Genomic DNA, 12,433 nt, shown 5'->3' with positions numbered 1-12,433 from the left:
GAATATAAATATCTTTCATGTGTGCTAGCCATACTCCCAACATGCTTTATCTGCCCTTAACCTTGTTCTGACCCCCCACACCAGTGTGATTACTACCTCTGAGCGTTTCGGTAGTTTGAAGTAGTCACCTCATACAATTGGGAGTATGGTTAGAAGGTAGACTGTCCTTCTCTCAGCACATATCCATTAATACAGGTAACGAGTGGAGGACAGAGGAGCCTCTTAAAGAAGAAGTTACAGGTCTGTGAGAGCCAGAAATCTTGCTTGTTTGTAGGTGACCAAATACTTATTTTCCAACATAATTTGCAAATAAATTCATTGAAAATCCTACAATGTGATTTTGTGGAACTGAAAAAAAATACAATCAAAAGGCAAACAATTCACACAATGAATGTGCAAGAATTGGCAGGAGACAGTGGAGCACATTCTGGAGAGAGATGCCTATATCTTTGCTACACACCCCTCCCCTCCTTGTTTTACCACTTTAAATTATACTCAAGACAGATTATCTTCACACATTTTAGATGCTTTTCACTGACAGCTGCAACTCAATCATCCGCTAGGCCTATTGCCACGAGTGCTCCCCAAATTGCTCTGCTTCCCAAATAGGCATAGGCCTCTACACTTGTGATTTGAAAGAATCCAGAGTATTTAAAAAAAAAAAAGAAGCTAATGGTCCTCTGTGGCTAAATCAAGCTCTCTGGTAAAGTATTTTGAATGATTTAGACAGGAGAAACAATATAATTTTGGCAAAATATCAATTTACTTTAGCCAACTTCCGAACAGGGCACTGTGCGCTCGCCAACTGTACTTTCTAAATAGCAAGTGCTGAAACCAGAGATTGGACAGCCTACAGAGAGGAGGTAAGGGCCCTGGGAGTGTGGTGCCAGGAAAATAACCTCTCACTCAATGTCGACAAAACAAAGGAGCTGATAGTGGACTTCAGGCAACCAGCAGAGGGACCACACTCCTATCCACATCGACGGGACCGCAGTGGAACAGGTGGAAAGCTTCAAGTTCCTCGGCGTACACATCACTGACGATCGGAAATGGTCCACTCACACAGACCGTGTGGTGAAGGAAGCGCAACAGTGCCTCTTCAACCTCAGGAGGCGGAAAAAAATGTGGCTTTGTGAAGGTTTTAGGTGCCAAGCCAAATTTTTTCAGCCTCCTGAGGTTGAAGATGCGCTGTTGCGCCGTCTCCACCACACTGTCTGTGTGGGTGGACCATTTCAGTTTGTCCGTGATGTGTACGTGAGGAACTTAAAACTTTCCACCTTCTCCACTGCTGTCCCATCGATGTGGATAGGGTGGTGCTCCATCTGCTGGTTCCTGAAGTCCACGATCATCTCCTTTGTTTTGTTGACGTTGAGTGAGAGGTTGTTTTCCTGACACCACACTCCGAGGGCCCTCACCTCCTCCCTGTAGGCTGTCTCATCGTTGTTGGTGATCAAGCCCACTACTGTTGTCGTGTGCAAACTCGTTGATCGAGTTGGAGGCATGCATGGCCACGCAGTCATGGGTGAACAGGGAGTACAGGAGGGGGCTGATCACCCACCCTTGTGGGACCCCAGTGTTGAGGATCAGCGAAGTGGAGATGTTTCCTACCTTCACCACCTGGGGGCGGCCCGTCAGGAAGTCCAGGACCCAATTGCACAGGACCCCCCCCCCCTATCTGAGATACCTACTGCAACCCTCATCCTCCACATTCAACAACCGTTCTGCCAGTCACATTCTGTTAAAAGTCCACAAAGCACACACATCCCTGGTTTGCTCCTCTTTTCAGTTTTCTGCAAATAGCGACTGGAATGAGCTGCAATGAATACTCAAACTGGACAGTTTTATCTCCATCTCTACATTCAAAGACTCAAACATGGACTATGTTACTAACACTTACTTATTGTTGTCTCTTCCTTTGTGCTGTTGTCTGTGCCTAACAATGTTTGTACCATGTTATTGGCGCAGCGGTCTAAGGCACTGCATCTCACTGCAAGAGGCATCATTGCAGTCCCTGGTTTGAATCCAGGCTGCATCACATCTGGCCGTAATTGAGATTCCCATAGAGCGCACACATAGGCGTACAATTGGCTCAGCGTCGTCCAGGTTTGGCCGGGGTAGGCCGTCATTGTAAATAACAATTTGTTTTTAACTGACTTGCCAAGTTAAATTAAGGTTAAATACATTTTTAAAAGTAGTGAGTAATCCCAACCCCGCTTTTACTTCGGCACCTAGAATCGTTTTCTCTTTAACCCAATATGTAAATTGTAGGCAAACAGTTTATTTCATTAATGGAGTATAAAGTATTGCTGGCCATAAAGACCTCAGTCCTGCATGAAGGAACACCATACTAGTGAGGAATCCTAACCCCACTTTTACTTCAGCACCTAGAATAGTTTTCTCTCCATAAGAGTACTGCGTTGGGGGCATTTATTTGACCTTGGAACATGTTTTAAAACCCACATTAAATGCAAATGTCACTTAAATATGAACAAATATTCATAATTATTAATGTGTAGACAATGTTTCATATCATGAAGGTTAATGACACTTTTGTACTATTACGTGAGGGGGCTTTTATTTGTAATTTTCGGAAATTCCGTGACCCGGAAGTTCTTTTTGAGTGTTGCTGACGAGTCGCTGATAACTAGGAGTATTGTGGAAGTAACTTTAGCTAGCTGACGTTTAGAATTTTAGTAATGTCTAACGCAACACCCGTGACCAAGCCTTCAAACAAAGAAAACCCCCGTGTCTTCTTTGATGTAGACATTGGTGGTGAAAGAGGTTAGGATATTTTCAATAAAGCGCTGTTAGTCATTAAACTGGACACGCTAGGCTAATGGCTAGCTAGCAGCGCCGGGTGGCTTCTAGAAAAAGCACATTCATGCTAGCTAGCATGATCTTAAATTAATGTTACAGCGAACAATGTATATTAAAGTACACATTTGTAATTCCTATGCTATTTTGAACCATTTAGGTACTTGTATTGTTAGCTATTTTTTACAATCTAAATATAACAAGTTAGTATAATTTGTGAATATCCATTCGCCTGAACGTTCCATTCGAAGCAACAAGCACGTGCTGTCATGTTTTTCGTAAATATTCAACACTCCAGTGTCTACCAGATTAGCTAGTTGAGGACTAAAAGGCTTGTTTTTGAGTTACATCGACTTTGAAATTGCAATTTTTAAAGACCAACTATCCACATAATGTCATGCTATGTTGTCACCAGTTGGCCGAATCGTGTTCGAACTGTTTGCTGATGTTGTCCCCAAAACCGCTGAAAACTTTCGAGCACTCTGTACTGGAGAGAAGGGAACTGGCAAAACCACAGGAAAACCACTCCATTTCAAAGGATGTCCTTTCCACAGGAGTAAGTATTGTGCATTTCCACTGTTTGTTAGCCAGCAGATCGTACCTGCTTGCTTACAGCCTGACTAGGGTCTAGTTAAGCAATAAGGCCTGAGGAAGTGTGGTATATGGATAATATACTAATGTTAAGGGCTGTTCTTTCGCACGACGCAACTCGGAGTGCCTGGACACAGTCCTTAGACGTGGTATATTGGCCATATATTACAAACACCAAAGGAGCCTTATTGCTATTATAAACTGGTTACCAATGCAATTAGATCAGTAAAACTAAAAATTGTGTCATACCCGTTGTATATGGTCTGATATACCATGTCATTCAGCCAATCAGAATTCAGGGCTCAAACACCCAGTTTATAATGATCAATATGGGCTATTTATCAATGTTTTGTCAACAGGAGGAAGCAGCAAAGGCATAATTTTCTAATACAATTTTTGGACTATAAATAGAATTTTAAACATTAATTTCCAGTGCTATTGTACTTAATCAAAAACGTGTTGTGATTTATCTTGATGATATACCAGAAATCACCAAAACTGGTTTGCCCTGCCTACACAAAGCTATATATAGATCACATCTATATTGCGGTAGTACATCTATTTTATGGTAACAAACTGCAGTAAGATCAATAATGACCACAAACATGTACACTGTCAATCAATTTAAGTTATCAAGCAGTTCATGATCCAGGGAGGAGATTTCTCCAACCAGAATGGCACTGGAGGGGAGAGCATCTATGGGGAGAAGTTTGAAGATGAGAACTTCCATTACAAGGTAAGGATTTTCATAATGACTCTGAATAATATAGGAGATTTTCTTGACCAGTATAAAGTCTGGGCTTTAGTCATAGGAATAACTCCTGGCCCTTAGCATGACAAATTATTTCTGTTTTCTTGGTCATCATTGAATTAACATGTGGGTGTCTGTGTCCTCTCCAGCACGACAAAGAGGGCTTGCTGAGTATGGCCAATTCTGGACCCGCCACCAATGGCTCCCAGTTCTTCATCACCACTGTGCCCACTGCTCATCTAGATGGCAAACACGTTGTCTTTGGACAAGTCTTGAAGGGGTTAGGGCTGGTGAAAACACTGGAGGCCATAGAGACTAACGAGGACACACCTCTCAAGGTCAATCAATGAGAATAACTACCGCCACATTCGATAACATTAACGCAGCAGCAAGCTGTATGTTTTGCCTTGCAGCAGGTAGATTACCTAGTATTTTTCTGTAGTGTTTGACACTTGTGAAATGCTCATCGTGTATTTACAGTTTTGCTCTTGATTCTTTCCCCATAGCCCTGTGTAATTGCCGAGTGTGGTGAGCATAAACATGGAGACAACTGGGGAGTAGCCCCGAACGACGGCTCAGGGGACACCCATCCAGACTACCCAGAGGACGCCGACGTTGATTTAAAAGATGTTAGTAGTCCTACCTCATTTTCTCTCTAAACGCTTCTCTGAAGATACCCATGCTGACGTTCTATTTTTTATTTTGATTATTGTCAGTCTCAAAAGGTGATCTTATGAAAAAAAAATATATATAGCTCCATTATCTTTTCCACGTACATTATCTGTTTTTAGTTTACACTGACATTTTACAATCACAGAAATTATAACGCTTCTTCATATCTTTTGGAGTGGCAGGCCGCCTCTGCTAAATTTATGTAGGGGAAACACTGGTTGCACCTGTATTACTGTACCTCGATTCCACCTCGCAAAGTTTGCATTTCCTTCTAATTTAACTTCTCAAAGCATTGCCATACAGGACTTTGCTGCTGTCGCATGCCTTTCTCTGCCTTTTTCCCAACTGTTAACGACAATAATGTAGTGGCGGAGAGTCCACTCTAAAATAATACTGTCCTCAACTCCTTGCACGTCGACTCCCATTTCTGAGTGTCAAGATTGGATTCCGCTAGGAATCGACTACAAAGATTCTGTATTTTTTGGAACGGAGGAGACAGATTAGATGCCGAGAACACAAACACTTGCGTCTTTCATAGTGAGCTAACGAGAGAGGGGAGGGGCACAGTATAGGCAGGTCGGCCACTAGCCAGACATTCAGAACCGTGCACTAGGCCTATCTAGAGGCAATTAAAAGGTGTATGGGGTGTTAACGTTAAGGATCCCGATTTCGTTTAAATGTTCACACCCCTATTATGTGGATTGATTTATTTAGTCAAAATGAAGTGTGACATGAACTATGAATTTCTGTGATTGTGAAATGCTGATGCAGCACTGATTGTGAAAATAGCATAAAAGTATCATACTTGTTGTTTTTTGGTTAGGTTGACAAAGTCCTATGTGTTGCTGAGGATATTAAGAATATTGGGAACAACTTTTTCAAGAACCAAGACTGGCAGTCTGCAATCAAGAAGTACTCCAAAGCTCTCAGGTGAAATGTTGTCCAGGGTTCACTCCACTCGCACTGTGATTTACAGTGTGTGTGTGTACTAGGCCTGCTTGTGTCACAGCATGACATGCATTTGAATGCACAATGACCATAGGAGTTGTCCAAATGGCACAAACCGATCTGGGACCAGCCTAGCAAAGGACTAAATGGTGAAACTTGTCACTTGCCAGGTATCTGGCAGTTGCCGGTGATGAGCAGGAGATTGAGAAAGCCCAGGCGAAGCTGGAGCCCACGGCGGTGAGCTGCATTCTCAACACCGCTGCCTGTAAACTGAAGATGCAGCTCTGGCAGGAAGCCATGGACAGCTGTGACGAGGTAAGTAATTTAGGCCAATATGGGGGCATTGCACAGTCCTGTGCAGACAAAAATAGCTTATAAAGCCAACAACTAAAAACAGTACAGCCTGCAGGTAAAATAATATCCTAATAAAATAACAAATCCTATAAATCACATTGGCTGTGCATGGCCTGTCTGAAACAAACTTGAAACATTGTATCAACTATGAACTTGGATCCGTCTGAAGATCCATGCAACATCGTATAACATATTCTGGGCACTCATAGTTTCCTGCGCCAGTGACCTCAGGACAGACACAGCTGTAGGCTATTTCCGCAAGGGATAAGAAGTAATCGGGTAGGCCTATTTTATGATGTTCCCACAAGATCAGAGCATTAAATTTCAGGCTGAGTGGTTATCGAAAGGGAGAGGGCTGGAAAGATTTTTCAAATACATTGAGGAATTGTCAATGTCTGTAAAAACAGACTTAGTTTGCTTGCTGTTTGAGGCGAAGAATACATTAATTTGAGAAGCTCTACAGCTCATTAGTGGTGGTGCATTAAGCCGATCATAAATACTATCAGATCTCCAAATGGGAACATTTATAAGCTTACATTTGCACGCATCCAGGCAGCCTATAGACCTACTTCTATGCATAATCAGGTGACGTCATTACTCAACATTGACAGGAGTGCTCCAAAAAAAAGACGATGACTAAATTGACACAACTCAAATGGAATGAAATTAACAAAAAACGTGTTTCTCACAAGTGTAGCATAGGTTGTTTACTCTGCAAACAACGTGTCCGCTCCTACAATGAGAACGGTTAAAGACTGGAATAGTATATTGAATGCCTTAACAGACATAACCGTAACCAACCAAACAATGGGAACTTGAGACACTAACAATCGAACGCAAACAATTCACACAATGAATGTGCACAAATTGGTGGGAGAGAGCGCACAAATTGATGGGAGAGAGCGCATTCTGGAGAGAGAGAGACAGGGTGTGGCTGCACATTGCACTTCTTGGACTGTGCCATCCCCTAGGCCTACGCAATGGATTTGTTCACTTCGATTGGCACGAATAAGACAGGTGTCTCGTGTGCCCTAAAATATTGACACTACTGCGCGACAAAAAAAATCTTGGTCGACCAACAGCGTATCGACCAAGCAATTGACCAGTCGAATAATTGATGTCAGACCTACTCAGTCACAGGAGAGGTGGTATGGTTATGGGATTTCTTTTTTTAAATAAAGTGGATTAGAAATTATGCAAACAATTTAAAATTGAAAGAAAAATATTTTAGGCCAGCTGAAATCCTAGATGCCAGGCCCATCACACTTCCACCACTCGACTACGGTACAACTGTTTATTAGTGGCAAAGATTCAAAGGCCATTCGTGGTCAGTACTATAAAAGTCTTTATGGAACTCATTGTGAATGCAACTGAGGATATGTTTTTGTAGAGTACCGTAATATTTCTAGTTAAGTCTGTAGATAAACATTCTTATTCAGTATTTATGGCGCCGGGGGGATGGCTGCCGTTTTACTTGCTCCTAACCAATTGTGACCTGTTTCAGGAAACTAGACGTATGTCGCAAGTCACAACCTCACAGGAGAGCCTTTTTAAAAAAAAAATTATTATTATTTTTTTACCCCCGTTTTCTCCCCAATTTTGTGGTATCCAATTGTTTTTAGTAGCTTGTCTCATCACTACAACTCCTGTACGGGCTCGGGAGAGACGAAGGTTGAAAGTCATGCGTCCTCCGATACACAACCCAACCAAGCCGCACTGCTTCTTTAACATAGCGTGCATCCAACCCGGAAGCCAGCCGCACCAATGTGTCGGAGGAAACACCGTGCACCTGGCAACCTTGGTTAGCGCGCACTGCGCCCGGCCCGCCACAGGAGTCGCTGGTGCGCGATGAGACAAGGACATCCCTACCGGCCAACCCCTCCCTAACCCGGGCGACGCTAGGCCAATTGTGCGTCGCCCCACGGATCTCCCGGTCGCGGCCGGTTACGACAGAGCCTGGGCGCGAACCCAGAGTCTCTGATAGCACAGCTGGCGCTGCAGTACAGCGCCCTTAACCACTGCGCCCACCCGGGAGGCCAGGAGAGCCATTTTAACGTTATTTTATTTTTGATCAAAATGCGTTTTTTGGCAGAAATGCCTTCTGTAACATCAACTTTCATGTGCCTTAATAATATACTTGTATGCCATCTGTAAATATGAATAACATTGTTAAATTACTAGCCTTGTTGGTTAAGCCACAGAAGAAGAAAAAACCTTTCCACTAGCCATGATTGGCTGAGATGAGTGGGCTGGACTTGCCGAGAGAGGAGTTTGGATTGGTCTGCCATATAGAAGGCTTTTGTCTATTTGAGCTGGTCAGTCTGTGTTGGTAATCCTGTTGAACGCGGCTTTTTATAACAATATGTAGTGGAGCTGTTTAAGTGTTGCTCTCCACTTTCTAGAGGATCAAGTTTTGAAATCAGTGGAATTAGAGTATGATAGCTAAAGAGATGGAGAAACAACTCCGGATTACATCTTCAAACTAAGGGAAACCGTGGCATGGCATCCGTGACAGGGAGACGCATCCATCATGCATGATGATGTATAAGATAGTAAGATAGTCTAGCGCTAGTTAGAACCAAGTGGTTTCATTTCAAGTTAGTGTACTGTTAGCTAGCTAACTAACATTAGCTGGCTGGCTCCCTAGCTAACGTTACGTGTATGACATCATTATTTGTATCCCAGAACTGTTTGCTTTGCTAGTTAGAGCCTAATGTTAGATAGCTAACATTTGAACCTGGTTGGTTAGCTCCCAGCAGATTCATGCAGGGTAGTAACAACATGATTTGGCACTATTTCATTGTTGTTTAACTAGCTAACGTTAGCTGGTTGGCTCATTAGCTAACATGACGTGTGTGCAGATGGACGTGGTACCTTCAGGCGTTTGGAAATTGCTCTCAAGGATGAACCAGACTTGTGGAGGTCTACAATTTTTTTCTGGGGTCTTGGCTGATTTCTTTTGATTTTCCCATGATATCAAGCAAAGAGGCACTGAGTTTGAAGGTAGGCCTTGAAATACATCCACAGGTACACCTCCAATTGACTCAAATGATGTCAATTAGCCTATCAGAAGCTTCTAAAGCCATGACATAATTTTCTGGAATTTTCTAAGCTATTTAAAGGCACAGTCAACTTAGTGTATGTAAACTTCTGACCCACTGGAATTGTGATACAGTGAATTAATCCATCTGTAAACAATTGTTGGAAAAATTACTTGTCATGCACAAAGTAGATGTTCTGACTTGTCAAAACTAGTTTGTTTACAAGACATTTGTGGAGTGGTTGATACACTTATGTTGGAGTCATTAAAACTTGTTTATGTAAACATCCGACTTCAACTGTAAATTTTTCAAGCAGACCACCATAACCCGTTTCCAAGAAAGCTAAAGTAACCTACCTCAATGACTACTGCCCCGCATGGCTCACATCAACACTATCATCTCGGAAACCCACAGATGACGCAGTCACACTCCACACTGCCCTTTCCCACCTGGATAAAAGGAACACCTATGCGAGAATGCTGTTCATTGATTACAGCTCAGCGTTCAACACCATAGTGCCCTCCATGCTCATTACTAAGCTAAGGACCCAGGGACTAAATACCTCCCTTTGCAACTGGATCCTGGACTTCCTGACGGGCCGTCCCCAGGTGGTAACGGTAGGCAACAACACATCTGCCATGCTGATTCTCAACATGGGGGACCCTCAGGGGTGCGTGCTTAGTATATCTTGTACTCCCTATTCGTCCATGACTTTGTGGCCAAGCACGACACCAACACCATTAACTTTGCTGACGACACAACGGTGGTAGGCCTGACCACTGACAATGAGACAGTCTCTATAGGGAGGAGGTCAGAGGCCTGACAGTGTGGTGCCAGGACAACAACTTCTCCCTCAACGTGATCAAGACAAAGGAGATGATTGTGGACTACAGGAAAAGGTGGGCTGAACAGGCCCCCATTCACATCGACAGGGCTGTAGTGGAGCAGGTCGAGAGTTTCAAGTTCCTTGGTGTCCACGTCACCAACAAACTATCATGTCCAAACACACCAAGAAAGTCGTGAATAGGGCACGATGATGCCTTTCCCCCTCAGGAGACTGAAAAGAGTCGGCATGGGTCCCCAGATCCTCAAAATGTTCTACAGCTGCACCATCAAGAGCATCCTGACCGGTTGCATCACCTTCTGGTATAGCAACAGCTACAGAGGGTAGTGCGTACATCACTGGGGCCAAGCTTCCTGCCATCCACGACCTATATACTTGGCTGGGTCAGAGGAAGGTCAAAAAAATTGTCAAAGACCCCAGTCACCCAAGTCATAGACTGTTCTCTCTGCTACCGCATGGCAAGCGGTACCGGAGCGCCAAATCTATGCCCAAAAGGCTCCTTAACAGCTTCTACTCCCAAGCCATAAGACTGCTGAACAATTAATCAAATGGCCAGTCGGACTATTTGCACTGCTGCTACTCGCTGTTTATTATCTATGCATAGTCACTTTACCCCTACCTACATGTCCATATTACCTTGATCCCCGCACATTGACCGTTTACCGGTACCACCTGTATATAGCCTCAATGTTATTGTGTACTTTTTTTTTCTTTTTCTTAACTCTATTTTCTGAAAACTGCATTGTTGGTTGAGGGCTTGTCAGTAACCATTTCACAGTTTGGTCTACACCTGTTGTATTCGGCGCATGTGACAAATATAATTTGATTAGGAAGGGAAAGAAACACTGAGAAGTGCAGTCACTATTTAGTCTGATGTATGTATGTTTGCTTGTTTTTTTAGGCACTGGAGTTGAACCAGAAAAACACTAAAGCTCTGTTCAGGAGGGCCCAGGCCTGGCAGGGACTGAAGGAGTACAGTAAAGCCATGGTAAAGAAAAAAAGTTGATATACACTCTTATCATGACTTCAGAATGTGAATCATTTGTCCCAGTCTAACAAAAATGGGCTTTCTGGACTGGAACCCCATGCGACAAGGATGTTTTCCCCCACCGATTCATATGGGTTTATTTGCACTAAAACATTGCTTCCAAAAAGTTGGGGCGAAACAAACCCGACCTGTGTATTGGTATAAAACTGAGGAATGGGCCTGGAGAAATGTAACCACTCAAATACAGACAGAGCTATCAATTTACGGACTGACCATCCATGATATCATTTTAACCATGTTCTGACGCTATACAGTGTTTTACATTGGTGTAAAACAAGCATGTATTTTGGGTTCTGATGGGGTACGACTATTGAACTAAGCTCATGAGGCATTTATAAATGATATTCTTCAAGAATGAAATGGGTATATCAAAAGTCCAACTGAGGATTCCAGCTTTAAATCTGGAATTGGAGGAAGTGATCAATAGCTGGAACATTGGAGTTTGACTTGTCTGTCAACTCACTAAAATATTTCTCACCTTTTGCCATTTGCAGAGTGATCTGAAGAAAGCTCAAGAAATAGCACCAGAGGACAAAGGTTGGTACTGCTTCTTTATGGTAACAATCAATCCAGGGGATCATTTGTGTTCTTATGGCAGCATTTACACAGGCAGCCCAAGGATAATCTATTGCCCAATTAGTGGAAAAAAATATTAATAATTGGGCTGCATGTGTAAATGTAGCCATGTGTTATTTTGAATATTCTAAAGGCTAACTAGAACTTAGAATAAATGGTCATTAGTGAGAGCAGTATGATGCTCAAAGTAACTTATTTACAAAACCCCTTCATAACATATGCAACAGTTTTGCCATTTTGTTGTGATAGGTTGTTTTCCTTGCCTGACAAGTGAATTTACTTGTTCATCCTTTGACAGCGATTGGAAACGAGATGAAGAGAGTCCAGTTGAAAGTGAAGGAGGAAAAGGAGAAAGAGAAGCAAATCTATGCAAAAATGTTTGCATGAAGATCAGACAATCATTTGATAAAGTCCACTCGCCAATAATGAGTTATTTCTGTAAGGCAGCTAGCTACAATCAGGTCCCAATTGAAAATCACCACAGTATAATATTAGCTGTTGAAAGTTATTTGTGTGGCACACAAGGGTAGCTGAAAATTAAGTATGGAGGAAGCTTAACCCTGTCAGCATTTTGTCTGAGTATTTCACTGTATTCATTTATTTGGAGTGTTATGTCAATGATACTTATGTTTACAAAGAACTACTGTAATATCCCTTTGTCTGAATGTTTAAGATAAGCCATCAAATTGTGGTTGGTTAAGACTCATTCTGGAATTTGCCTACTCCACCTGTATGCGGTGCAATTAAATTCTACCTGAACATTCAATGAGAGCTGTGATTTGTGGATTAAGCTG

At 42.6% G+C, this 12,433-nt stretch overlaps 1 protein-coding gene across 1 annotated transcript; it reads left to right on the top strand.

Annotated features, from left to right (window-relative positions):
* The first annotated feature begins 2,604 nt into the window (after window positions 1–2,604).
* LOC139390545 (peptidyl-prolyl cis-trans isomerase D-like) lies at window positions 2,605–12,405 on the top strand. The gene is made up of 10 exons (XM_071137734.1): window positions 2,605–2,781; window positions 3,230–3,370; window positions 4,035–4,141; window positions 4,306–4,494; window positions 4,663–4,785; window positions 5,652–5,758; window positions 5,947–6,091; window positions 10,917–11,003; window positions 11,558–11,600; window positions 11,938–12,405. Exons 1-10 carry the CDS (start codon window positions 2,697–2,699, stop codon window positions 12,024–12,026), a joined length of 1,116 nt encoding a protein of 371 aa, XP_070993835.1. The 5' UTR covers window positions 2,605–2,696; the 3' UTR covers window positions 12,027–12,405.
* Window positions 12,406–12,433: the final 28 nt, after the last annotated feature.

Source organism: Oncorhynchus clarkii, chromosome 31 (assembly GCF_045791955.1).
Source record: "Oncorhynchus clarkii lewisi isolate Uvic-CL-2024 chromosome 31, UVic_Ocla_1.0, whole genome shotgun sequence".
Classification (NCBI taxonomy): domain Eukaryota; kingdom Metazoa; phylum Chordata; class Actinopteri; order Salmoniformes; family Salmonidae; genus Oncorhynchus; species Oncorhynchus clarkii.
This window is presented reverse-complemented; position numbering and strand designations above follow the sequence as displayed.

What these genes read in the sequence shown, in the direction of transcription:
- LOC139390545 (XM_071137734.1), top strand. Translation starts at nt 2,697, where the DNA reads ATGTCTAACGCAACACCCGTGACCAAGCCTTCAAACAAAGAAAACCCC. An exon ending in AGGATGTCCTTTCCACAGGA is followed by an intron (nt 3,371 to 4,034) that starts GTAAGTATTGTG and finishes AATCAATTTAAG; the next exon opens with TTATCAAGCAGTTCATGATC. An exon ending in AGGAGTACAGTAAAGCCATG is followed by an intron (nt 11,004 to 11,557) that starts GTAAAGAAAAAA and finishes TGCCATTTGCAG; the next exon opens with AGTGATCTGAAGAAAGCTCA.